The 27,886-nt window shown below is 40.1% G+C and overlaps 1 protein-coding gene across 3 annotated transcripts in view; it reads right to left on the bottom strand.

Moving 5' to 3' along the window:
- AR (androgen receptor) overlaps window positions 1-27,886 on the bottom strand; it is a 159,280-nt gene that overhangs the window by 18,399 nt on the left and 112,995 nt on the right. Inside the window, exons 3-4 of one of the 3 annotated variants that reach the window (XM_058536056.1) lie at window positions 13,751-13,867; window positions 10,221-10,370 (exon numbers count right to left, since the gene is read on the bottom strand). In XM_058536056.1, coding sequence (XP_058392039.1) covers window positions 10,309-10,370; window positions 13,751-13,867 — 179 coding nt within the window. In that variant the 3' untranslated portion in view covers window positions 10,221-10,308. Of the gene's footprint in view, window positions 1-10,220; window positions 10,371-12,028; window positions 12,389-13,750; window positions 13,868-27,886 lie in introns of those variants that run through there. The other 2 variants (XM_058536055.1, XM_058536054.1) reach the window with 2 other exon arrangements.

Here is a 27,886-nt window from a genome sequence, read left to right as displayed (position 1 = left end):
AACTGAATCCTGCCATAATTACATGGGCTTGGAAGAGGACACTGAGCTCCAGATTAGAATGCAGGCTGACCAATACCTTGATTTCATCCTTGTGAGATACTGAGCTGAGGATCCAGTCATGCTGTGTCAGACTTCTGACTTTCAGAACTGTGAGCTGATAAATGGGTACTGTTTGAAGCTGCTAAATTTGTGGTAATTTGTTTTGCAGCAATAGAAAACTAATACACTTTCCTTACAGAAGTGTGCTGTAGGGCAAAATAATAGGCTTTGGAGTCAGACAGTCTTGGGTTTAAATCCCAGCTCTGTCAATTACTAGCTTAATAACTTTGAGACCTTTGCTTAGCTTCTCTAAGATTCAGTTTCCTCGTTTGTAAAATGGGGGTGCTGCCACCTCGTTTTTAGGACATTTATGAGAACTAAACGAGAGATAATGCCTGGCACATAGTGAGCCCTCCAATATGGTTTCTTCACTCTCCACCCCTTCCTAAATAGTAGGGAGTGAATGGCTTGCAGGTGACCTAACTCAGGCATGAGGAGGAAGGGACAGCAGGATTAACAGAGAACCAGATACAGCAGAGAAGGGGACGGTAGAGTAACACACTATGAAATGAAAAACAGTAACTGAGTTTCTTCTGCAGATAACTGCCTATAAAACTAAATTCAGATCTTAAGTGTAATTCTAAACGTTAAGTAAACATAAAAGTATGTTTGGTGCAGGGCCACAAGTTCTTTGTGAAACCAGACTAGGCTGTACTCATGTGAATGTATGTGATTATATGTTTGTGCAGGTGCTTATATATTATAACGTTCAAACCTAGGGGTCATGAACTCAAATATCTTCACTAGTCAGGCAGATATGTAAATAAGTAAAACAGCCTAGTAAACATAAATAGGGGGGGCTGGGGACAGTGAAACTGATTGATAATCATGCCAGCCATCTTTCCATCTACTAGGGTTAGAGTCAGAGGATCTCACTGTACAACTTCAGGCTTAGACAGTCAGAAGAACACTGGATTAGGATCCAGGGGGGCTCACTGTATGACCTCGGGCACATCCCTTTCCTTCTTTTGCTCTTAGTTTCCTCATATAATGTATAATGGGTAGTATTTAAGAGCAAAGAATCTGGAGCCAGACTGTCTCAGTTGTATGTCTGGCTCTACTGCTTACCAGCTATGTGACTTTGGGCAAGACTTAGCATCTCTGTACCTCAGTTTCCTCATCTGTAAAATGGGGATAATATTAGTACCGAATTTTATAAGGCTGTTAATGAGGAAGATAGAGCCTGGTGGTGTCTGAGAGTAAAGGGAAGATTCTATACCACCAGAAGGGCTATCCCAGACTGATGCATAGTGAATACACCAAATTTAAGGAGGCGGAATGCAATGATGACATCAAAGTCCTAAAATGTTATTCACAATAAAGGGCTTTTTATTATTGGTGGTGGTAGTTAGAGTCTTACGGGATGTGTGAACATATCCCTTGATTTCTCCTACACCTCAGTTTTGTCATCTGTATAATGGTGACAATCTGACCTGACTATTGCATAGGGCTGTTATTAGGAGGAAATGAGATGATCTCAGTAAAAGTGCTCTGAATCCTGTAAAAGTGTATGCCAGTGTGTAGGCTAAGACATTTTCCAAGAATAAATCTCTAGCAGAAAACATTGTGAAAAACTGCTTAGGGTAGTAGCCTATAAAAAGTATTGCATTCCAACTTGGGCAACTGGTCTCAAGCCAAATGTTGAGGGCCAAACTGACAGGTTTCAGAATCCTAAGATAATAATAGGACCTAACTCACAGAGTTGTTTTAATTTTCCCTAGGACAATGTATGTAAGGTACTTAACACAGAGTAAATTCTGTAGGTCAATAAATGATGCCTCTTACTCTCGCTAGCTGCTAAGACCCACATTGCTCCACTTCATCTCCTTTATCTCAAGCAGGTTAACTTCTTTTTGAAAAAGCTAACTGATAACACATATAGAGGTTCCACAGGGGTTGAAATCAGTTAGGAGAGAGAATCACAGTTAGAGGGGTCCCCAGACATCAATCTAGTACATTAGTAGAGTCCCAAGGGTTCTATAAGTTTCTTTAAGGGGCTCTGAGAGGAGGCAAGGTGGGCCTGAGCATGTGGCTCCAGTAACTCCACCTTCTTTCAAGCCAGAGCAGCAGTGTTTTATTCTGTATCTACATTTGAGACTCTGCGTCAGATTTTGTTTGAAGAAAAGGTTCCATTGCCAAGAAAATGTTTGAAGGCCCCAGATTTTGTCTATCCCCCTCTCATCCAAATCAGTCACTATTTTCAAGATGATTAGACTGAAGGCCAAAACTAAGTCTTTCACAAGGTCACACAGCAAGATATTGGCAGAGCAGGAACTAGAAACAGGTATCTTGACTTCTAGGATGGTAGTCTTTCCATTTCATCAGGTGGACTAGCATGTTAGTCGGGAGAAGGGTCAGTTGGAGATGAGCACGGAAGAACCAGGATAGGGACAAGAGACAGGGAACAGAGCCCAGTCCTTGGCAGGCATGGAATGAGAGATTAATAGGGGGTGCATCCAAGTGTAAGTGTACACTAATAAGTGTAGGCCCAATTCTCTCAGGCAAGAAGGCTCCTTAGTCCTTCCCTCAACCCCCAATCTCCACCCAGTCCCAATTCTGAGTCAGAGGAATAGCCAGGGAAAAGAGTATAAAATTTTATCTTTCAACGTTTATGTTGGACTATTTAGTCTAATGGTTTTTAGTTCATGGAGGAGTAAACGTAATTAATAATAGAATGATATGCAATGCTGCATATCCTTGCCAAAGCACAGGATCTGGCAGAAACTATTTCTAAGTCTCTTCTTTGACTACTGAGCCAGAAGAAAGGGGCTCACTGTCCAGATGACATCCCAGGGGGTGGGCACAAGGTCATTACCAAAAACCTGCTCATGTGCAATTGCAGACCCTGGAAATGCTTTCGTATACCAGGCTTTTCCACTGGAAAAACTAACTCCATGAATTTAGAGCATACATGCTTTTACAATTACATTTAAACTGACATTAAAAACAAATGTGAAACAGTCCAAGCCGAACAGGTCAGCATGACCTGGAAAGCAAACGAGAGAAAGAAAAAAAAAAAAAAAAAAGAAAAAGGAAAAAAAGGCCCAATGTTAACAGCATTAATTCTGTCAGTCTCTTGTAAATAAGAAAATACCATTGGTGTATTAATGGTTTTATTAAAGGAAAATTCGCTAGCAGAAATATGCAACATTCAAACAAACAGAAAGCAGTTAAAAAATAAAGCACATTAGCCTTTCAATCCACATTAGGGAACCTCTTGTTGGCCTGGAGAAGAAAATTCTGCCCCGAGGAGGGGGAAACTCCCCTCCCTCCTGAAGTCCTTCCTTGGCTTTTCTCCAGAATGTTGCTGAATCAGGGGAAAGAGAAAGAACTGTGTGTGTGTGTGTCTGTGTGTGTGTGTAGGTGGAGACTGGAGAAGGAACAGGGTGGAAAATGCAGGCCCCAGGCAAGGCAGGGAGATTGCTTCTGACTCTCATATTTGCCTGCTCCTGGCGTCACAGACTCCACATCCACCAGAAGGAAACTGGTTTCAATATGGAGGCTCTGGGGCAGAGACAGAACATAGCAAGATACTCTAAGTGCCTCTTCTCTTACATCAATGCAAAGTTTGAGGCTGGTTTGGGAGAAGAACAAGGTCTCACATCTGATGGAGAGGCAAGTGTATGATGTGAGTGAGTAGTGGGGGAGTGTGAGGGCACTAAGGATAGAAGTAAGAGGTAAATTCTGATCTATTTTCCTCCATCATCCTAATTTCAGTAGGAAACAAGAGAAGTAGGCACTAGGTCTTAGATTTTGCCTTCCTCTCTCTTTATGAAAGGTTCAAGTGTGCGCTCTTGAAAGCCGTGTCACCTTGACTTTGGGAATAAGGGGAAAAGAACTGTCTGACTCTAGTCTCCTGGTCTGTTTGAAGAGAAGGGCTGGCTGGCTTCTTGGGGCTACTCCTGCAGGAGAAGCAGAAATCTGGTCCTTGTTTTCTGAACTTCTGTGGATCAGCTACTACCTTCAGCTCAGTGATGGAACCTGAGTTTAAGATCTAGTTCTCTGGCAGTGGTCCAGCAGAATGGAGGTAAAGGGAAACTAACTTGCCTAATAATCAAGTGAAAATAGCCACAGGAACCTCAGATAGGCACAATGGCTTCTTGTTTAAGGTAGCACCTTGAGTTCCATCAACAAAGCCTCTTCCCAGAAGCACACTGTGGAAAGCGAGCAACCAAGCCAGAGCTTCACTGCATCCTCCTCAGTCAGTACCTGGCTGCCACCATATATAATCAAGAACAATCAGAAAGCACTCTGCTAATGCCAAGTCATATTACAGGAAACAGCAACGATAATACTCACAACTACATGAATGGTAACTGTTGCTACAGTTCTCCCCCCCCCATCTGTGGGTTATACGTTCAAGATCCCCAGGGGATGACTGAAACCACGGATAGTACCAAACCCTATATATACTATGTTTTTTTCCTATGCATACATATCTATGGTAAAGTTTAATTTATAAATTAGGCACAGTAAGAGACTGACAACAATAACTAATAATAAAGGTGACATTGGGGACATTATAAAGTAAAATAAGGGTTACCTGAACACAAGAACTGTGATACCATGACAGCAGATCTGGTAACTGAGAGGGCTACTAAGTGACTAATGGATGGGTAGCATATATAGAGTAGATATAGAGTGGATACGCTGGAGAAAGGGATGCTTCACGTCCCGGGCAGGGTGGAGCAGAAGAGCATGAGATTTCATCACACTACTCAAAACAGCATGCAATTTAAAACTTATGAATTGTTTATTTATGGAATTTTCCATTTAATATTTTTGGACCATAGTTGACTGCAGGTAACTGAAACCACAGAAAGCGAAACTGCAGATAAGGGGGGACTACTGTACTTCTAGAGCTAGTCCTCACAACATCCCTGTGAGGTAGAGAAACATCAGTATCATTGTGGGGAGTCATCAACCAAGAGAGTAGCCCCCAGCCCCAAAGTCAGAGTCTGTGTTGAAGAGCGAGGGCTTAAGTCCCTAAGCTTCAGATTCCAGGTGTTTCAGGGCTATCCACTAAAGCCCTCTAGAACAGTCATTCTGAATGAGGCAGGTCAGTCTTTCTTCAGTGTCTGGTCATTTGAGATGCTTGTAATTGCCAACCCGGAATTTTTCTAACATGAAAGAGAGACACTGTTGAATGTAGCAACTTAAAGATGGACTTGCAATTTAGTAGACTCCATAATCAGATGCCTAAGTCAGGTCCTCTAATATTGGAGGAAGCATGCAAAATTGGTGAAGGGGGTGGCTGCCATTTTGGACTGAGAGGAGTTTCCTTTTCTCTTTTCCTACCTACCTGTAAGACAGAGGTGAGATGGAGAAATGAAAAATTCTTTACTTGGAGTTTTTTCCCCTTTCTTTTCTTCTTTATTGACAAATATACTAAAGAGCTTGTATATATACTTGTGTGTGCCTGTCCATACACAGTGGGCAAGAGTTAGACGGGCAGAGGTGGGAGGGGCAAGAGAGGATGTAGAGGAAGGGAAGGGAGGTGGAACTTAACAGTCTCATTAGAGCCACTCAGAGCCCTATTTGGTCTTCTGAATTTCTTGCAGCAGCCAAACAAGCCCCTAATATTACAAGCATTATCATTCAGCCTGGAAATGGGAATGCTTCAAAATTAATATCTGTGTGCCTAACAGCTCACTAATCAAAGCTTCCTTGTCTCATTTTCCACCATAGGGAGAGTCCTCAGTCTCTTTCAGTTTCATTGTGGTCAGCATGACACACCACACTGTGCAGGCCTGGGCTGGTGACCTTTTGTCTTGGTCAAGATCCAGATTTTCTTCTTAGTTCCAAATGCCAGTCCAAGTTTTCTGCAGGTAATTTCTTCAGGATTGGTGCTTATATTTTTTTTAATTGCTAACTGCTAGAAGGCTGAAATGTCCCTCAAAAATCATTTTTCACTTCAGCCACATAACCATTGGTCCAATGGGGTAATAAATGGGGGAAAGAAAGACATTTCTATGCCTGGTAAATAGATCTAAAAAGTGTAGCAAGGATTAACTGGACTGAGGAGAATGGAACCTGATTCCAAAAGAGGCGATTCAGGGTAGCAATGCCATTTCCAGTTTACTTCCTAGATATCTGTTGTCATGGAAATATTATCAATAATAGACAATCTGAAAGCTCTACTGGTTTCTGGTGGTTGTGTATTTTTCCCCTTAGTTCTACTTCATAGAAACGTGATCCCAAAGGATGTGCAAAAGTCTCTAAAAAAGCATCTTGCTCAGGTAAATTGTCTCTGTATACTTTCAGTACAGTAATAAAATATTTTAAACACTTTTGTGATCTTAAAGAATACATCCCACAATTTGGAAAAACAGGTGACACTCTTCTTAAATCAAAAGCAAAATATTTTCAAATAAGCAGTTATGCTATCAGCTCAAATGAAACTTTTTTTTCCTGAATTGTTATATTTGGAAAATATTTGCCTTTGTATATATGACCTATTGTGTGCTGTGTACTCTTAGCTTTCTGCCTACTACCTTAAGAAAATATTGCCTATGACATCATTTTACTCTCTCAAGAGCAACTGAGGGATTTTGAAGCACTCACAGCAAAAGTAAACAACAATAAAATCTTTCTGTGCTATTACACTTTAAAAACTCAAGGATTTTAAGTGGAAATTTTACAAGTGAGATACTTATTCAAGTACCAGATATGGGGTATCATCAACTTTGATGATTAGAAAAAATTATTTACCTCTAACCATAGTTTTCTAAAAGCAAACAACTCAGAGACAGACTACAATATATATGTGCTGTTCCAGATAATTTGGTTTGGAGGGATTAAGAAATACAGTCTCTGGTCTCACTATATACAAGTTCACTTGAGAACTTTAATTAGAGAGAAGTATACCTTTTTCCCTCTAATGTGTCACCAAATATGTAGGTAACCAACTGGAAGATGGTTATCTAGGCCATGGAGAACAGATTTCAAGGGTTGATTCAAGGGTGATTCAGAGGCCAGAGAACCAAGGAACCAGTACGAAAAGCCACACTGTGATAGCAGAGAGGGAACAGGCCCCAGTGGTGACCAGGAGCACACAGACCAATTCTCATCCAAAAAAGATTGGAGGGTACAGTGATATTTATTGTGTGCCTACTATGTACCTGTTTCTTTACAAACTTACAACAATTCCGTAAGGAAGATTTTATTATTCTCATAGTGTAGCTGAGGCTCAGAGAGATCTAATGATTTGCCTAAAGTCATCAAGATTCTAAGTAGCAGAGCCAGAACTAGAAACAAGGCCTATCTGTCTCCAAGTTCATCATGCTATTTCCACTATACCACAGGACCTCTTAAAACAAAAAACACAGAACAAAAAATCCAGAGGCTGTAAATGCTGAGTCACATGTTGTGCATTTTGATGTCAAAGTTTACAGGGCAATTCTGTTCCTCTGTGCATGCCTCCGTTACACAGATCTGGAACATAAGAGGTGCACTTAGGTATCTGAGAATTGTGTGTGGGGAGTAGTACTTCTCAGAACTGAGACTTACCACTTGCATCTCCAATATGAAGACTTCTAGGGCTCTAATCTAGAGAGTCAAAGCAGAAAGGAGGAAATTCCAGTAACTGAGTTCCACATTGTTGATTCTTTATGATACTCTGCTGCCTGCTGAACAGGATGTAGAGAAGATTCAATCATTGGGTGGGCAATGAGACCCAAATTCTGCAAATCTGGGATTTTTAGGCCTTCTATTTTAGAAATAAGGTTATGTGGTACAACTATGATGAGGTTCTGGGCAGATTCTGGAATGCTGGTCAGAGAGTGCACAAAAAGACTGTTAAATTTTAGGGCAGGATGTCTAGATATCCAAAATATTTAGTCATCACTCTGTGTAACGCTGGAAGTCGTCATATTTCTCAGAAATAACTTGTCTAGCATGCTCCTTCAGTCAGGAATATGTATGTGTGGCCATTAGATGACTTGGGAAATAACCTTCTTTGGCCTGGATTACATCCTATCCTTTGTGTATGACGATAATACTACAGATCCAACATGGTTTACTTTAGTTGCTTTAGTAGCCTCTGGTGCATACTTCTGAGATGTGGTGATGATGGTTTGTTCGTGGTCATAAAAGCATTCTTGATTGATTCTCCTGGTGGGCAATAACATACACATCTACAAAATGGATGAACTGGGTTAGGGGCACTGTTTGCCTATAGGAAAGAGTATTTATCTATAACCAAATTTTCCAAAGTGTATTCCAGAAAACAGTGGTTTTGTAGGATATTAAGTATCATGTGAAGAAAGAATTTCTGTGGTTTAATTAAATTTGGGAATCCTGAGTTATCAAGCTCCTCAGGTTACTTTATTGCAGTACTTGCCAATGTCTGTGATATGCTAACATGCACTGTAAATCTTTCTGAGCAGGACCATAATATGCAGGTTTGCCTAACTTATTTGACGAGAGAAATCATTTTTCATGGACTGGTTCATAGAACTAGTTTTCTCAGAAGCCACACTGGAAACCCTGGCCTAGATCAAGGTAACAAACTTATATAAGGGAAGGACTCATGTACATGATCAGTACTTGCAGTTATCAACCCAAACGAAGGCAACTAAACCCAGGAACTAAGGCTTTAAGCCTAGGTGTTTAGTAAAATTTCATGTTGGAAATTTCTCTCTCTCTCTCTTTCTCTACTTGGCCTACTACCTCTTTTTCTAAAATTTAAGCCCTCGCCTATACAACATTCATGCTGCCACTAATTCCCTTTTAAAAAAACCAAAGATGCAAATAAACAAAATGATATGTGAACAAGTCTATCCCATGCCATAGATCTTCAACCACCTAAAGTCCAAAACTTTTAGCATAATAACCAAGTTCATTTTCAATGTGGTTTCAGCTTGCCCTCTCCATTTCCCGAGATCTGGCCATATTAAACTACTTGCTATCTCTCAAACCCTCAATGCATTTTTTTAACGTCTCTGTGCCTTTATTCAAACTGTGCCCTTTGCCTTGAATGCCCTTCCCCTTCTATCTTACTCAGCTTTTTCCACTCATTTCCTATTTATCCTTTAAGGTTAAGGTGATTCATTATCACTGTCTGTCTCCTCTTGTTTAAGTTTTTGAGGGCAGGAGTTATACCTTATTCATCTCTGATCCCCCCAAATGCCTACCATAGTGTCTGGCACATAGTTGGCACTCAATAAATATTTGCTAAATGAATAAATAGGTGATGGAATAGATGGAAAGATGGAAGGACTAGCTAGTTGGCTGGTTGGAAGGGTGGATGGATAGATGAATGAATAAATGCTGTGAAACTTGTCTCCTGAAGAACCATGCCATGAATGGCATTTCAGCACTGGAATCACTCTCTTGCATCCAGGACATGTGATCCAGAAGTAGCAATGCTGGGCTGCTCTGGAGCATGGAGAATGATGAAAGAGCAGGCATCAAGACTGTGTTCAACACTGGAAACCACAAGGATGCTCACAGTGTCCATGACGACATCAGACCACGGCTGGGGGCTCCCTTAGCCATCCTCCCACTTATAGAATCATGAAGTTTGTTAAAACCTGCAGATCTGTTAGTCTCAGATATGGAGTTTTGAGTCTCAGATGTGGAGTTAGGTTTCCTAATAGAAAAGAGACTTCTCAAATATGCTAGAGTAACCTGTGAAGAAAATATGGCACACCCCAGATTCTCATGCGCTCCAGGGCTTGGTGTTTAATTCTCCTCTTCTGGGGTTTGCCTGCTACCTGAAATTCCTGAAAGGCCTACCATCTTCCATGATCCAGGAGAGGAGGGTATAAGCATGGGCCAATGCCATTTATTCAAAGCCAAGAACTCAAAAGTTTTTAAAACACAAAAGAAATAATGTTTGGTGAGGAATAAGAGGAAAAGTGAGAAGGAGAGAAGGGTCAGGGGAGGAGATGGCAGATAAGGGCAATTATTTCTTTCTCATTCCATCTTAGAAACAGGGAGTATATCCTTGGGAAGTGCAGAGAAAAATAAGAGATGGCTGTGCATTTATTCTAATTATGGGCTGTGAAAAAGCTGCAGCTAATTCACCAGAGGAAAGGTCCTTCTCTGGACAGTTGTATTTATAAGTATTTTCTCAAATGAAAAGTAGGCAAAGGGTTTAGATTCTTGAAGCACTTAGCAATATATGGTTTTTCAAAAGCAGCCAAAAATGAACCATGTACAAAGAAAGGCCTATCCTTATCATGAATGAGCAGTTGAAAGCAGTCTTTAAGGGAACCACCCTGAGAATCCAACCACCTCCATAATCCTTTCAGAAACACCAAGAGCAGCTAAGAAAAGAAACAATTAACGGGTAGAAAGGCCTAGAAGCAGGAAGGAAAAGGTTATGTGTTTTAAGTATATCTGTGTTGAAGAGATCCCATCACCAAACAGTAGTTCTAACACTATAGAGAAAGCCAGATTAGAGATCTTGAGGCCTCAAGACCAAGCAGCCACCAGCTGCAGAGTACCATCTTCTTTAAGATACAAAGACAGCCTTTCTGCCCTCCACTCCCTCAGTAATCTATCTATCCAGTCTACCTTTAGACACATGATATATCTTATTTAGGTGTGACTTGAGGTAGCTAGAATTACTATGCAAGTCAAAGAACTCAAGTCTAGACTATTTATACTTCTGGGAACAGTGGATAGACAATCCAAAAAAGGGCTGATAGATTTAACAATCCTTTCTCTGTGACTTTAGACATAAAACCACAAAATGGTAGTGCCAGAAAGGTCTTTAGTGAAGCCCACTATCCCAATTTTATGACGGGAAAACTGAGCTTCAGAGGGGCAAAGGGACTTGCCCAAGGCCACATTCATAGTTGTCATTTTAGAATATATTACACAATTTTGAGTTGAGTGATGAAGAATAAAACAAAATTATATGAATTCTCCTTCAAGGTGATCAAAATGTCTATACTAAACCAAAATTTTATGAAAAGGGAAGTCTATTGCTAAAGTACTCAGAAGGGCCACTCTAAATTGATGCTTTCTTTCTTTCTTTTTTCCATTGTTTGAATAAAGATGTGGTATATGCTGAATTTGCAAGTTAACAGTAAACTTGGGAAGGGTTTGCAGCAGGGAAGCAGGGAATGTGGAGATAAATTTAGCAAAACGGAAAGGTTTGTTTTTCAAACAATGGTGTCTAGGAGGGTAAATATTTGGGTTTTTATTGACATGTTACTTGAACATAATATATAATTCCCTTAATTATTACAATCAGCTTCCAAACAGGATCTTGATGGTACTTTTGGTACAGAATCACCAGAGTGATTTCTGGTGATGCTCTGTCTGTTGCAGCTGTTACATATTATAGGGCATGCCAAGTAACTCAGGGTAAAAGCCAACTGGGAAGTTCTGTGAACAGGCTTACCAGTGACCACATTGTCATAATAAGCCCTCACATTTGTCTGGCACTTTGTCATTTATGAAGGATGTCCATATTCATCATGTCATCTGATCACCATTACAGATCTATGAGAGTGGTATCTCTAAATTACTGATGAAGAAATTGAGGCTTGTGGGGAGGGGCAAAGTAAATAATAGAGCTGGGCCTTTAACCCAGGTCTGCCTGACTCCAAAGGCAACATCATTTACACAACATCAAGAATCCTTGTATCTCGTAGACATTTCTTGAAGTTTGCCAGCCTGAAGCTCTATTGCTGATCCTGGTGCCTTGTACATAGCAGACATTCGATAAATATCATAGAAACGGAACTGAAAGGAAAGCCAGCCACAGCACTTTTCAGCTTCTTTTCATTGTTTTGACCAAGCCCATTCAAATTTGAGCACTCTATCCAATAAATCAATTTGAAAACTGTACTACTCTCTCCAAGAAATTAATTTACAGATTTATGCCTGACTGTTATATGGAGTAGTGAAATTATCTGTTATACACAGACTCCTTTTCAAAAGGGGTTCACTGTAATCATGTCACAGACTGCTTTATAACGGAGGATGTTGGCTGAGAGATAAAACTAATTTTAATATTTAGACCCAAATGTTATGAGGACTTTTGTTACCATTAAACTTTACCTGTGTCAAAGCAGGCTTGCAATTCATGTCAGCAGATGGAAAACCAAGGGGTTCCCTACTTGGGAGCCCCCCTCTCTTACATATAATTCCCAGAGGGCTAAATAATTGAGTGTTGAGTATATCAGAACCCTCAACATGGGGTCACAGCATTCATATGGAGAAAATTTCCTTTTGTCAGTCTCTTTGTCACCTTTCCTGGCTTTCCTTCTGCATTCTCCTACTCCAGTCCTGCTTCTTCCTCCCCACTGTAGACCACAATTGTAGGATTTGTCTGGAGTAAGCCAAGCAAACAAGAACAAGGTTTGTTTTTCTCAGATATTTGAGTCTCATTTGATGTGGCTGCCTGGAAAACCACTCACAGAGCATCTGCCCGCGATGTCTAGGTGTATTAGACACTACTTGAGATGCTTCTGTTGAAACTGTCTCAAATTGAGCCTGGGTCAATTCATTTGTAGTACTTTGGTCTATTTAAAGACTAGTACTGGCCTTTGAGGAGGGCAGGATACAGTTATCCGTATGAAGACTCACACACAGTTAGAAAACAAGTTGGCTTCTATAAATATGCACATAGGCAGACAAGGTATTGAGCACTTCGCAGAAAGCCAGAGATGGACAAGTGTTCTAAATTAGCCTTGAGAGGGGGAGGGAAGAGGGCAGGATTCTAGGCATTTGGGTTTTCCATGGTGATAATGAGTAATCAGGTATGAGGCTACAGTTTCAGGCATTTAGAAATAGGCTTGTCTTTCTTCAAGTTCCATCTCCAAATCAAAGTAGACTAATGAGCTAGCTTTTCTCATGAAAGGTGCATCTTTTTGGAAGCAGCAGGCAGCAGGGAGGACCCTGGCACTGAACAGATGTAAACATGAAGAAATGAGGAATTTGGAGGAGGAAAATATAAGTGTCAGCCAAGCCTTTCTGGAATGGTGAAAACACTCATGGTAGACACAGACTAGAGGACAGAGAGCCGTACGATGCGGGTTGCCCTTGAAACAGTTGTATCTTCCTTCTGTCAAGCTACTGTGCTACCGAAAAAAAATGCTTTTGGAAATGATCAATAGATTTGGAAAGAAAAGGAAATGATTAAAAGGCCTGCTCATCCCTGGGAGATGTGGGATAGGAAATTGGCTCTGCTTGGCAGCCTAGTCATAGGCTCCAAAGACAAGTAGCATCTCATTCCAGGTGGCCAGCACTACAACATAGGCAACAGTTAACTGAGGGATATTCCTCTGTGTTCAGTACCAGCCTATGTGTGGGTCATCCTGCACCTATGACTGTTCTGGATTCCTTAGTTCTCTCATCTTAGCCACCATTTAACAACATAAGGCCAGTACCATTACGTCCCCTGGGGAACCCTTTATAGTCAAGTCCACACTCACTCACCCTCAGATGGGTCCTCATCTCTGCTTCACACCTCCTATTCCTATGCTAAGCCCCAGAGAGGGGTGTGGCTTGGTTAAGGATAAAGAAAGTCACCAGCTGGCTGATGGCCACATTGGATATGAAGGGGTCAGCCTGTATCTAGAGCATGGCTGGCCTCCTTGGAAGCATCAAAGAAGGAAATCTGGTTTAAAGAAAGAATGAGAAAATGAGGGAAGTAGAGGGAGAAGGAGTAAGAGGAAGAAAAGTATCATACCTCCCAGAGTCATCCCTGCTTCATAACATTTCCGGAGGCGACAAGATGGACAATTTTTCCTTCGGAATTTATCGATGGTGCAATCATTTCTGCTGGCACACAGGTACTTCTGTTTCCCTGGGAGAACAAATATAAGAGTAGACAGCCCTGTTAATGTGTTTTCAGAAGAGTCTCTCTCCTTGAGTATTTCTAGTCAGAAAGAGCATGAAGAGCCAGATGAGAGAAGTGGACAGAGAATAGCCTCAAACAATTTGATCACACAGATTCTACCTACTAAACCAGGCTGGTTTAATTCGATAGTATAGTGTTTGGTTTTCACAGGTGTTTTTCATAGGGATGAACAATTCAGGTCCTGCTGATACCTCCTTTATTAAATGGACTACTCGCTGTTTTTTTTTTTTTTTTAATAAGATGCTTTACCTTTACTAAAAGCCAAGAATGCCCATGAGAAAATGATCAATGGTGCAAATTGTCACTCCTTTAGCATGGCACAGCAGAGACTTGGGCTCAGGCAATGTTTCCTCCTTCTGAATCCTGTAATCATGAATAGGATCATACCAGAGCTAATAAGATGATTATTTTTCATAATACTAATATAGGTAAAACTTCTAGAAAAGAGAACTCCATGAGATTTCTAATTGTTTTTAAATTGCTAGTGATCATACCCCAAGTCCTGCAGGTTATAGAAATCAAACAGAGATAAAGCCCACTCTTTGTGAAGTGAATCACAGCAAGTAAAAGGAAGTCCTCTGAAGCTAGCGAAAGAAAAACAATCGCTGTCATGCACACTTGGAGTTTTCACAGATACGCAGAAACATATACACACAAACATACACACACACATGCTCAGACCCAAAGATCCTCTCAGTCACAGCTGCTCAAAGAAAGACATGTAGGTCCACTAAAAAACACATATTTTACTAAATACTTTGCCCCTTTGCTCCTAGCACAGGCCTGGCACACAGCAGTCCCTCAATAAACATAGGCTGAATGAATACACAAGTATTCATTGTGTATAGAGAACAGAGAGATTCACAGGCATACAGAGTCACCAGCAGAAATAGAGATACATACCCTGCTGCTCTGAAACATCAGAACTTCTCATGCTCGCAGCCCTGCCTCAGCCTGAGCTTGTGCATCCCTCACTCCACCCCTTTCTTTCTTCAAGTTCCTGGTATTTTTTCCCTCATTTACTGCTATGCTATAGTTTATGGGATAGACTGAGATTTTAGGGAGGCTTCTTTTGGCAGAAGAGGAATGTCTGTATTAGGGAAAAGGAAAACAAATGAAGAGCAGAAAATAAAAAAAAAAAACTATTTTGATACTATTTGACAGCAGAAAACAAAAATCACATAAATTTAGCTACAGCTTGGCTTTCCTCTCCCTTCACTCAGCCTAAAATGTATAGATCAGGCATAGAAAAACACATCTATTATAGTAGGTTATATTGATGTAGGAGATTCAGTAGTAACCAGGTCAGCAAAACTTTTCTTTTCCTCCCTTCCTCATATCCTCCCTTCTCCCCTTCCTCTTTTCTTTCCTTTTTTCCTCCATCCTTCCCTCCCTTCTTCCCTTCCCTTTGTCAAAGGACTCCAAAATGCTGGGCTTGAAAGAACTGTTAAACATTGTCATAGTACAACCCTTTCATTCCAAGAATGAGTTCTGGGGAGGTGACTTGCCTGAAGAACACTGAATTGGAGGCCGCCGAAGGAAGAAAACTACCATTTAATAGGCATCTACTATGAATCAAGCCTGCGTTACGGGGTTTACATGTGCTATTTAAATGAATTGCCTCAGCTGTGCTTTGAGGTAGGTACTATCATCACTTTCACATAACAGATGAGAAAACTAAGGCCTCTAGTCCAGTACTCTTTTTACCATATCACAGGATTTTATTTGTATAAATAGAATACATAATTTGCTAACAGCTTTTTTTTGCTGCAAACTGAGGACCATAAAATGTGCACAGAAAGGATAGTGCTATGAGTGCCATTCAGCTTTTGGCTGTCAACTTCTAGAAGACAGGCCCTGTATCCAATTCCAGTGGGTTCATCTCCAGTGCCATGGGTGTTCTAAAACTGGGGCACCCCCACAGTATCAGTGCTGCTGCAATCCGAAAACGAGTTCATCACATTGATTAGTGAAATAAGGTCAAGTTAGGAGTACTTGACTTCTTTGAGGAATCTCTTCTTCCACAGGAAAATGCTAGCTCCTCAACCCCAGTTTGCCGAGGAATGGTTGCACAGCCAACGGAACAGGGCTCCCAGAGGAGTTCTAGATTCCACTTCTGAAAGCAAATCATCCTGTGAATGAGGGCGGTTACAGTGGAAAAATTATGAAAGTGTTTTTTTCAATTGGGAACTCGGATCATTTCCTTAACTATAGTTCATACCTTGTTCCAGAGTGTCTCTTGGCTGAAAACACAGATATCCTTTAGAGTTTACCCAGGAATAAGTGCAAAGCACAGTACAACCAATGCTATTGCATATTAATTCAACATTTACTGAGCATCTATTACGGGCCAGGCACTTTACTAGGTGTTGAGGTTACAGAGGAAAATCTATGCTGAACAAAAATCTTCAAGTCTCAGAGAACAGAGAGAGCACTAGGATAGAAGTCACAAGATTTGAATCCTTGTTCTGTCTTATCACTAATTCACTATGTGACCTTGGACAAGTCCTTTTTCCTCCCTGGTTCCCACTGATAATATGAAATAGGCTGAATTAGAAAATTATTAAAATATTTTCCAGCTCTAGGAGTCTTGAAGAATATCGGGATTTCATCCATAATATATTTGCAGAGTCTTTCATATAAAGGGCAAAAGTATTACCAGTAAGCAAGAAATTAACCAAAATAAGAATCTCTTTTCCCTCTACTCTCTCCTTTTAGGATAGTAACCTACTGTAACATTGTCTCTTATATCTGGAGTCATGTGGCTTCTTCTCTTTGTTTTCTAAAGCCCTTCAAAAAAATCAAGGCACTTAAGGGGGCTGGCCCAGTGGCACAGCGGTTAAGTGCCCGTGTTCCACTTCGGCGGCTCAGGGGTCACAGGTTTGGATCCCAGGTGTGCACCGACGCACCGCCTGTCAAGCCATGCTGTGGTGGCGTCCCACATAAAGTAGAGGAAGATAGGCACGGACATTAGCCCAGGGCCAATCTTCACTCAGCAAAAAAAAAAAAAAAAAGAGGAGGATTGGCATCGGATGTTAGCTCAGGGCTGATCTTCCTCACAAAAAAAAATCAAGGCACTTAATATAGTGTTAGAGAGGCATTGTTATTGCAAGCCATAAGCAACATATGCATAAACAATATGCTTATACACGTGTGTATCCATGTATATGTGAATGCACAGGTGTGTGAGTGGGTACACACACATCCAGGGTTTCTGAATTATATTTGTATATGTATGTGTATGTGTGATCACATAAAGCATATAACATACTAACACATACAAATATGTACATATGACACATTTGTTTTTTTTTGAAGCAGAATAATGACTTGAAAGTTTTAAATTACACTTGATAGTGACAGAAGTGGTTGAGGTTTCCAAAGACGGATATGGAAGGAATCTCCTAAAAGTAGGACTGTGACTCATCTGTACAGTTTGGATTAGGAATAGAGACTGGGGATAGAAAAAACAACCTGTAAAGGTTGTCTCCAATCTACTTTTCCCACCTGAATTATCAACTTCTCTAAATGATGGCAGAGCCAATGCACAATCACTGGGTTACTATTACTTCTCTCATATTTATTCTACTTCTGTAATATGGCTGAAGTTATCAGAGTTCTTAATAATAACAATGAACTAAAAAAAAATAATATAGAATATACATTGTACATATTCATTTATAAATATTAGATATATAACATAATATATAACATGAAATAACAATAAATTAAAACATAAAATATAAAAGTATAAAATAAAAAAATCCCTCCCATGTGATTTGCTTACAAAGATTGATAACAATCTTGTACAAAGTAAGTATAACAGATTATTATACACCCCATTATATAGCTGAAGAAAATGATGCTCATTAAGATGAAATTGACCTACCTGGCACTACACCATTGATTTCCTCCAAATCACAGTCCATAAGGCTATGAATCTCACAGAGTGGAAAGAATTTTAAACACTATTTGGTCATACTACACCCACTTCTCCAAACAAGGCTTGAATCCGCTCTGTAGCATCCCTGCAAAGTGGTCCCTAACTCTTTCTTGAATTGCAGCCCATTCTACTTTTGGACTCTGTTATAAAGTTTCTTCCTTCCAGGAAACTCAGTATCTCTCTCCTTGTAGCTCTGACCCATTGGGTCTAATTAGAAATACATGGGCCAGTCCAGTGGTGTAGTGGTTAAGTTCGTGCATTATGTTTTGGTGGTCCAGGGCTCATGGGTTTGGATCCCGGGGGTGGACCTACACACTGCTCATCAAGCCATGCTGTGGCAGCATCCCACATATAAACATACAAAATAGAGGAAGACTGGCACCGATGTTAGCTCAGGGACAGTCTTCCTCAAGTAACAACAGGAGGATTGGCAACAGTTGTTACCTCAGGGTCAATCTTCCTCACCAAAAAAAAAAAAAAAACAAAAAACACATAATCTTTGGGCTATAAAGTACCTTAAAAGCCTTCTAATAAAATGTCCCAATGCGATGCCTGACACCTCAGTTATGAAAATGGACAGAAAGTATTGAAATAACATGCCACAAGCCACAGGAATTTGGTGGTAGAGCCACTGAAAATCTGGTAATTGCATCCAGTGGAGATGTGGTATGGGTGGGTCTAGTCTTAAGACAGAGCTGTAGTCTGAGGGTGTTAGCTATCTTCGTCCATTGTCTAATAAGTGTATGGCCCTGTGGATGCCTTCTCAATATTCAGTTGACAAAAGAAGTGTGTAAGTGAGATCTGGGCCTGCTCCAAGGTAGTCCTAGAAAGTCTTCTGTTCCCATGCTGTAGCCTAGGTGACTGAATAATTAACACAGAGAACACAAACTCCTATCCATCTCCTCCTCCTCAGATTCTACAAACATTACTCCCAGCTCTTTGACACTGTTGACCTCCAACAGTAAAATTACATCAACAACCTATGAGGTCTTCTGCATGCCAGCTGGCTCTGAAATTCTTGACTGCCTAATGGTGTTCTGCATCTTTCTTCATGGTCCTATCCTTTCATCATAAACCTTAAGTATGATTCAAAGCTTCAGCAGGAACAGAGGTCATGAGACAGCCTTCAGATATTTTCTCCACAGACTCCACATTTCTATTGTTTTCTGTCAGCCCCATTGGTGCTGCCATGCAGTATGAGTTGAGGTCAACGTCTGATTAGGCTTCTTTCAATACGTTCATTCTGAAAAATACTATTTGGAGCAGAGGAGGCAAGGCAGGGGAGTTACCCACAATCTGTGGCATCACACCATGCAAATTAAGAGATGGTCAAGTCATAATCTTCATTATGAACCTATAGAGAATACTGAAGAATGTAGGACTTCTCATACTTTATAAACAGAGTGTTAATGCAGGACCTATATGAACAAAGCTAAAAACTTTACTGCGGTATGTAAGAGAAGACCTGAATTACATGGAAAGATGTACAATATTCCTGTATGGGAAGTTGCAATATTGCAAGGATGTCAGTTTTCTCCCCAATGAAATCTATAAATTTAAAACAACCCAAACAAAATCTTGACAAAATAATCCCAAAGTTTATGTGAAGGAATAAAATGTGTGATATTGCCAAGACATTTTCAAAACAGAAGAATAATGAGACTTTTCCTACCAGACACTTAAAGTATTATAACCCCATAATAAGTACAACAGTTTGGTATTGACTCCAGTATAGATCCATCAGTGGAAGAGACCAGAAAAGCCAAAAGCAGACTCTGTATATGTAACGTATCATTTTAAATCAGTGAAGAAAGGATGACTTATTCACTAAATAGCGTCAGAACAACTGGTTAATCATTTGGAAAAGAGAATAAAGTTAAATTACTAGTTGAAAACAAAATACATTCCAGATGGATTAAAGATGTCAGTGAAAAAACAAAAATAAAAGGAAATCATTGAAGTATTGTTAGAAAATGTAAGTGAAAATTTTTAAATTTTTGAAGGCAGAAAAGGGCTTTCTAAAGCATGACAATGAAGAAAACATGAATGAACATTTTGATAGACTTGACTAGAAAACATTTAAACTTTCTTATGCGAAATAAACATAATAAAATTTAAAGACAACCACAATCTAAGAAAGACATATTGGCATCAAGTATGTAAAACCAGTGGTCAATTTCCTTGATATATAAAGATGAACAGTACAATAAAAAATGGGCAACAGACATGAACAGGCAATTATAAGAAGAAACACAAATGATCAATAGACGTACGAAAATTATTCAATTTCAATAGAAATACAAATTAAATAAGACATTATTTTCACAAGTCAGATTGGTAAAGATTAAATACTAAATACTGGTGAAGGTATTACTGTGGGAGTGTAAATTTTTTAGAGAGCAATTTTGCAATATATCTTAAAAAAATTTAAAATACGCATAACCTTTAACCAGTAATTCTCACTTCTTGGAATCATAATCAGTTAAGCAAAAAAAGTTCAATGTAGCATTATTTAAACAGGAAATATTGGGAAAATTTAAATGCCCAACATTAGAGGAACGATTAAATAAATTATTTCATATTCACGCAAGGGAATGCTTTGTAGTCAATGTCCTTTTATTTTAACTTGGAAGGATGTTCACAATATACTCTTTCGTTAAAACAACAATAAAAATGAAGTTACCAAACAACATATTTTATTGAATCCCACTTTTAATACCTAAGGAGTTAGGACACATCTATTCAAGTTTTATTTTTCTTTTGCAATGAACCTTTTTTTACAAATGAAATATTACATGGAGGCCCCATATATATAAAACGGATAAAATTAAACCTAATCTGCCTGAAGCAGGCATAGGCAACTTATAAATCCTCCTGCTAGACCTCTCGTTTTCACCTCTTTTCTGCAGCCTTAGCACTGTGGTGCACCTTAGAGAAACTCTATAGGACTCCCCAAGGCTTTGTGGAAAAGTTTAGTAGACCTACTGCTTTAGTCCAACCCTCATATCTCCTATTTTACAGATTAAGAAACTGAGACTCAGAGAATGGAAGAAAACTTGCTTAAGGTCATACCATGAGTCAATGTCAAAATAGGGACAAGAATCCAGGTCTTCTTATTCCTAGTCCAGCAGTTCAGTGCTATTCTCACATGAGATAATAGATGTGAAAATAACATATAAAGCATAAAGCATTATACAGATCTTAGCTATTATTCTTATTTAAATAATAAACTCCTTGAATGTCAGAAGAGGCAAGGACCTCTGCAGAGATCATCTAGTCCACTACTCTCATTTTACAGATGGGGAAACTGAGATCCAGAAAGCCGAATGGACCAGACCAAGATTAAACAATGAGTCAATGACAGTGATAGGACTAAAACTCAGGTCTCCTGCCCAACGTATCCTCTGCACATTTGCTTTATTATTTAAAAATAATTTCTATATTAATTATCTTGCTGAGCCTTTCTTCAAAGTAAGGAGGGTACAGACCATCACCCTCAACTTATATATGAGGAAACCTGAAATACAGAGTGCTTACTGATACCAAAGAATATAGCTCAGTTTTAATCCAGGCTGTCATATGCTTTCTACCTAACCACTATAACTGAGCAAATATTTTATTTGCCTCTCTCCTAACTTGTCTGCCCTGTATGTTCTACAGAAACCCACTGCCTCTTCAAAGTGTCAAGTAGGAGTAACATTTGACCTCCCTGGGGAGAGCAATGGAGAGAGGTAGTAACCCACTGTGCTTTGATTGGATACTATTCACGGTGCTTTCAAAGAGGTTACCTCATTTAATTCTTGTCAAAACTCTTCCAGGTAGCTACTATTCCTATTTTAGAATTGAGGAAAATAATAAGACTCACACACTGACAGTCACCAGCTAGTAAGTGGCAGAAGCGGAATCAGAAGCCAGGTCTGTATGACCTGTGAGGTTGATGCTTGCCCTTGTCAATGTGATATCTCTTCTCAAATGGGCCCTATGCTTCAAAGACAGATGCAGTGCAGAATAGTAAAAGAGAACAGAGAAGGAACGTGGAAGACCTAAGGACCAGCCATGCTGTCTCAGTGAATCACTGTGGCCTGGTGTATATCTCTACTTCTCTCTTGACCTTGGTTCCCCTGATCCATTAACAAGAAGGGAATGTGGTAGGCACTAAGAGAACAATAGCAACCTAAGGAAGGTGGGTTCAGAAGTCTTCTATTCATATTATAATTTCTGCTGGGAGTCTCAGAGTCCACTTGAGTGTGACTAAAGGAGGACTGAAGCCAGTCTGCATTCCTATGTTTTTTTTTTTTTTTTCCAGTCTCAACTCGCTTGACTCTAAGGGCTTCCTCTGAAAAACAAAAACACTATCCTACAGGAAGGAGGATCTAAGTGCCTCTTCCCTGAGTGACCTACATAGACTGCAAACAAGCCCAAGGCCTGTGTGGGGTCATATACCCTATGGACATAACTTCCTCTGGGACTGAGGTGGCCTGGAACCTCTGGCCTAATCGCCAAAGGCTCTCTTCTTTGAAAAGCAATCCCAAGCATCACTGATTCCTAGTAAATTTCTTCTTCCGAGATACTCCTCTTGGGCCTGTGGAACAGGCTAGACAACCTAGACAACTCAAGGCACACAGTCTTTGCCATGCCAAAAGGAAAGTCTTCTGTTAGACGGTCTTGTAAGGGAGCAGAGTCCCTGTGGGTCCAAGGATGCGACCATTCCCCCACCTGTCCCACCCACCCAGAAACACAGGTGGCAGTTAACCCAGTACCACAGATGGGTCCTCAGTCAGGTCCCTCAGCTAATGCTCTACAGGGAGGCTTCTTGGGAGTGGTTATACAGCCATGATCATTCTTGTTTCTTTGGTCTTATTTATGATTAGCTTTAGTGCGAGGGGACAGGAATCAAGCCCAGACTCGTCTTCTTGACTTTCAGTACCTTCCACAATCTGGCCCAAGCTCTATAAAATGGAAATGTAAAGAGTACTGGACTGGCAGTCAGAATAGCTGATATCAAATCCCAGTTCCAAATGGCCTCAAGCAAATCTGAGCATTGATTCCTCATCTAAAAAGTGAGGAAAAAAGTAATGGCATTGTCTACTTCATAGAGTTATACAAAACAAATGATATAGAAGGCATGTGAAAGTGATCTGTAAAAGGGAAAATATTCGATACATTAGAAGAGTTATGTATAATGTTACTGAGTCTATCTTGTTTTCTGTTTCCCTCTATCAGTGACCCTCTTCCGACCATGCTACTCTCTTCACTGTCTCCTGCTCTGGTCACAAACATTCCATCCTCTGCTCCCTGCCTCCAACACACATATGAATACACCTCCCTGCTAAAGCAAACCTGCAGTGTTCAGTTCTAGACCACCTTCCCTAGCTACTGTAGTTTATATAGGCCTCCTGCTTCAAGAAGACAGGAAGTAGAAGTAGGTGAGGCTGACAAGTTAGGTGGTGGCTGGGTCATGAATAGCCTTGAATGCCATACTTTAACCATGGTATGGTTATTAACCATGAGTAACCATGAATGCCATGGTTTAAACCTTAGTACAATGAAGGATTTGAATCTATCACTGAACTCAACTATAGGAGATGTTTAATAACTATGTTCTGATAGTTAAAGAATAATCTTTGAGTGTACACCTACTATGTTACAGGCACTATTTATGCATGAATTTGGTGCGTTCTTGGAATAGCAAGGTGGCCAGTGTGGCTAGCATATGATGAGGGAGGGGAGATGGTAGAAAAAGTTGATTAGATGGCAGAAGCAGGTTGTACAGGGCAGTAATTCACAACCTTGGTTGCAAGTCAGAATCACCTGGGGAGCTTTTACAAAATATTGATGCCTACTTTCACTTCCAGTAGTTCTGATTCAGTTGATTAGGGGTAAGGGTGGGCATTATGATTTTTTAAACATTCCCTTATTGCTTCTCATATGCAGCTAGGAGAGAGAACTGCTGATGTTGGACCTTGCAGGTGAGATGACTGCTTATGGAGTTTTGCAGCTGATGCTGGATTAATAACAGGATGAATGTTTGACACTGGAATAGCATCTGACAGTTCACAAAGCCCTTTTCTTTTTTTGCTCCTCTTCAGACTAGTGAGGTTCAGGCCACTCAGGTGGTTAGTATGAAGAACACCAAACAGATATTGTTCCTCTGATGGGATTTGGAAAGACCATCTAGGAGAAGTACAGGCTCTGATCTCACCAAAGAAAACTCTACAAGGATGGGGCCGACGTGGTGGCGCAAGCAGTTAAGTGCATGCGCTCTGCTGCAGCGGCATGGGTTCGCCGGTTCAGATCCCAGGAGCGGACCGATGCATCGCTTGTCAAGCCATGCTGTGGCGGCGTCCCATATAAAGTAGAGGAAGATGGGCATGGATGTTAGCCCAGGGCCAGTCTTCCTCAGGAAAAAGAGGAGGATTGGCAGATGTTAGCCCAGGGCCGATCTTCCTCACACACACACACACACAAAAAAAAAAAACACTACAAGGAACAGCCAGCTCACTTCTGCCAAGGTCATTTGACATTTGGTCATACCTAAGTTTTATGTTCTCAAGCTGTCTTTCCTTAGTTTCTGTTAAGTGTTGTGCTGGAGTTGGCTTGTAGTGACTCGTAAAAACCAATTCTGAGCATCTCTTCCCAATTTCACATTCAGTGCTATCACATTGGTAGCTTGAAATTGGTCCTGATAGGAGTATCTACATCGTGGAAATCAGCAAACACTAGAAATATCAGGGCTCCCTGTTGCCCCCTGCTCCCTGCCAGGCAGAAATCCAGTTTACTGGCACAGCACTGGTTCTGCCCTTGTGGTAGCTTTATTTCCTTCTAGCTGGGTCTGACCCCCTTGTTCTTTTATCATGCACTTACATCTGAGCACACCTCTGGGGTTTGGTAATACAATGGGAACAACAGCTTGTGTAGACTCAATTGCATTTTAGAAACATATTGCCATCATCACATGCTTTACCCAATAGATGTGTTCCTGAACAGTAGTATATAAATCACATTTCTTTAAACTGAATTCTCATTTAAATGTATAGTGGGGATTGACTACTTAAAGAAACTCTGTGTTGAACAGTTCTGTAAGGTCAAGACAATACTCCTTTTTTAAAATGAACCATAACTATTTCATTCATAAATTTTATCAAATCCAAATTTTGCATAATGATAATCTTACAACCTTCGTGACGATAATCTGGCAAAAGCTTTACAATTAAAATATGCATATGCTTTGACCTAGCACATGTTTGCACATGGGTGACATGACATATAACAAGAACATTTACTGCAACATTGTTTATAATAGCATAATACTGGAAACAACATAAATGTCTATTAATAGATACAGTCATAGGATGCAGCCATTAAAAAAATGAAGCAGTTATACATATACTAAGGTGGAACAATCCATAAGATATGTTGTAAAGTGGAAAAAAAAAACAAGATGCAAAAGAATATGAAACACTAGTTCTGTGGGGAAAATTGATATATTTTCTGTATATGTTTATAAATGCATATCCTATGAATACAAGGGTACACAAGAAACTAATAAATAGTGGTTGCCTCTGAGAAAGAGAACTGCATGCCTGAAGGATGGGGGATTGGAATTATTTTTCACTCTTTAACCTTTTGTGATTTTAAAATTTTGTACCATGTGCATGTATTGCCTACTCTAAATATACATTTAAAATATTCATAGCTCTGTTATAAAGTTCCCTGTGACCTTGAGACAAATCCTTTCCCCTCTCTGGGCTTCAGTATCCCCATCTACACAATGAGGGGGTTACACTCCATAATAATTCAGAGAGGAAACCAAAAAGGGCTGTTTCCAGCACATCCTAGTTCCCAATTTATAGAGTCACCATTCATAACAGGTGTGTTGCCTATTCACCATACTGTGTAATAAGGGAAGCTGCTCTCCTAATAGGGTCACAGAAAGTGTCTCTGTTATTGACAAAGAAAAAAAAGAAAAAAAAAAACACGATCAGTTAACAAATGCCTACTGAAAACGGCCCACAATGGTCCAGCTCTATGCTGAAGTCTGTAGAGGAGAAAGAGAAATCATAGCTCCTGCCTTTTAGGAGCTTGCAATCTAGGGGGAGATAAAATAAATACACATGAAGCAGTAATAATACAAAAGAGTATAGGAGAGGTCTGGAATGGGATAAGGAGGTGTAGGTCATGGCTTGACTCCAATGGCTCACTGTGAGGCCTTGAGCAAGTCATTGCTTTCCCTTGAGCCTCAATTTCTTCATATATAAAATGATGGGGGAGTGTGATGAGTATTCAATAATCCCTCAATAAATTAATATTCAGCCCAGAGATTAAGAGACTCTCAAGCATAGACTGTGAAGCTTCTATTACCTGTTCTTAGCTACTTGTTAATTGGCAAAGAAGTATGGTGTGGTGGCAGGAGCATGGACTTAGGAGTCAGAGGGACTGGGTTATGAATCCCAACAATGTCACTTACTAGTTGTGGCAAACAGCATAACCTTGGGCAAATAGCATGACCTCTCTGAATCTGTTTCCTACTCTGTAAAATGGGGATCATATCAACCACCTTTGCAGAGCCATGTGAATTCAAAATAACATATGTGAAGCATCTGGCAAATTTTAGGTACTTGGTAAACAAGAGCTGTTTGAATGGTGTGCATTCTCCTGGAATCACATGGAATGCGGGAAGTGCTGATCAAGGCTGAAGTTACTGCTGAAATCTTTATTGTGCACCATTCAATGTAATTTAATAAGTAATGTTATTTATTTATTGAGTTCTCCACAATAAAGAGCTTTAATCAAATTATTCAGATTTTTCTTCCCACACAGTTCTAAAAAAAAGGTCACCTGAGATCAAATTTGAAAACCGAAATTTAATCTGCAGCTCAGACACACACCTGGAAGATACTCTCCTTCTGGGTGTCGTTCTGATTTGATTTCCTGAATATTCAAAAGCTACTTATCAAAATGATTATAGTATGGAACTTACCAAAACACTTACATGCTTCTTGACAAGATTAAAGACAGAGAGAAAGAGAAAGAAGAAGGAGGAGGAAGAGGAAGAAGAGGGGGAGGGAGAAGAAGAAGAAAAAGAGGAGGAGGGGGAGGGAGAAGGGAGGAGGCAGGGAAGAGGAGAAGAGAAAAGAAAAAGAAATGAGAAGAAAAGAAAAAGAAAGAAAAGATATATAGAAAGAAAAATCCAAGCCTGGGCCCCACTAAGGACCTATTGAGCTGTGTGACAACTTCAAGAAAAGCTGGAGAAGCTATTACCACCCCCTCACAAGTGCCTCACTGGGCTCAACATTGCCTATGGTGTCACCGCCATGAGGGTAGAAACATTCCTAATGGGAGCAGGGGAGATGTGAACCTGCATCCTAATTATTTCATAGCCACCTTCTGCAAGTCTCTCCCAAGGACCGTTTTGAGTGACTTCCCCTTAGGGAGTCACACTGTGATGGATCCAGAGCAAGAAGCCGCCAAAATTCCTTTCTGAATCTAGGAAAGCCCCACAAAGGTGTCAAAAGATTGAGATGGGACACTCACAGAGGAATCAGTGGAAACTACAGAGACGGGAACCAGTGTAGGATAGTAGGGAAAAAAATGGGTCATTGTAATTTCACAGATTATATTCAAATTCCCGCTCTGACTCTTACTAGCTGGAACTTGGAGCAAGTTAGCTGACTTCTCTGGACCTCAGTTTAGCTCACTATAAAATAGAGATAATAACTCATGGGTCTGCCAGGACATTTAAATGAAATAACATGTGCAAAACAACTAAGACAATGTCTGGCCCTCATAGGCATTCATTAAATATTAAAAGAGAAAGAGAAACAAAGAGGAGTAAATGAATGAGTTTTTGAAAATAGGACCTAGAAGATGTACAAAGAATTGGGCAAAAGAGGGTGACAGCTATTATACCGTGTCGTCAGAAGACAAAATAATAGGATGATAATCTGTACAGTAAGAGAAATGCTAACAGCCTACAAATGTTAATTTAAACTCCTAAGACCAAAGAAGAGTTAGGAGAAGTT

This window comes from Diceros bicornis, chromosome X, assembly GCF_020826845.1.
Source record: "Diceros bicornis minor isolate mBicDic1 chromosome X, mDicBic1.mat.cur, whole genome shotgun sequence".
Lineage (NCBI taxonomy): Eukaryota > Metazoa > Chordata > Mammalia > Perissodactyla > Rhinocerotidae > Diceros > Diceros bicornis.
This window is presented reverse-complemented; position numbering and strand designations above follow the sequence as displayed.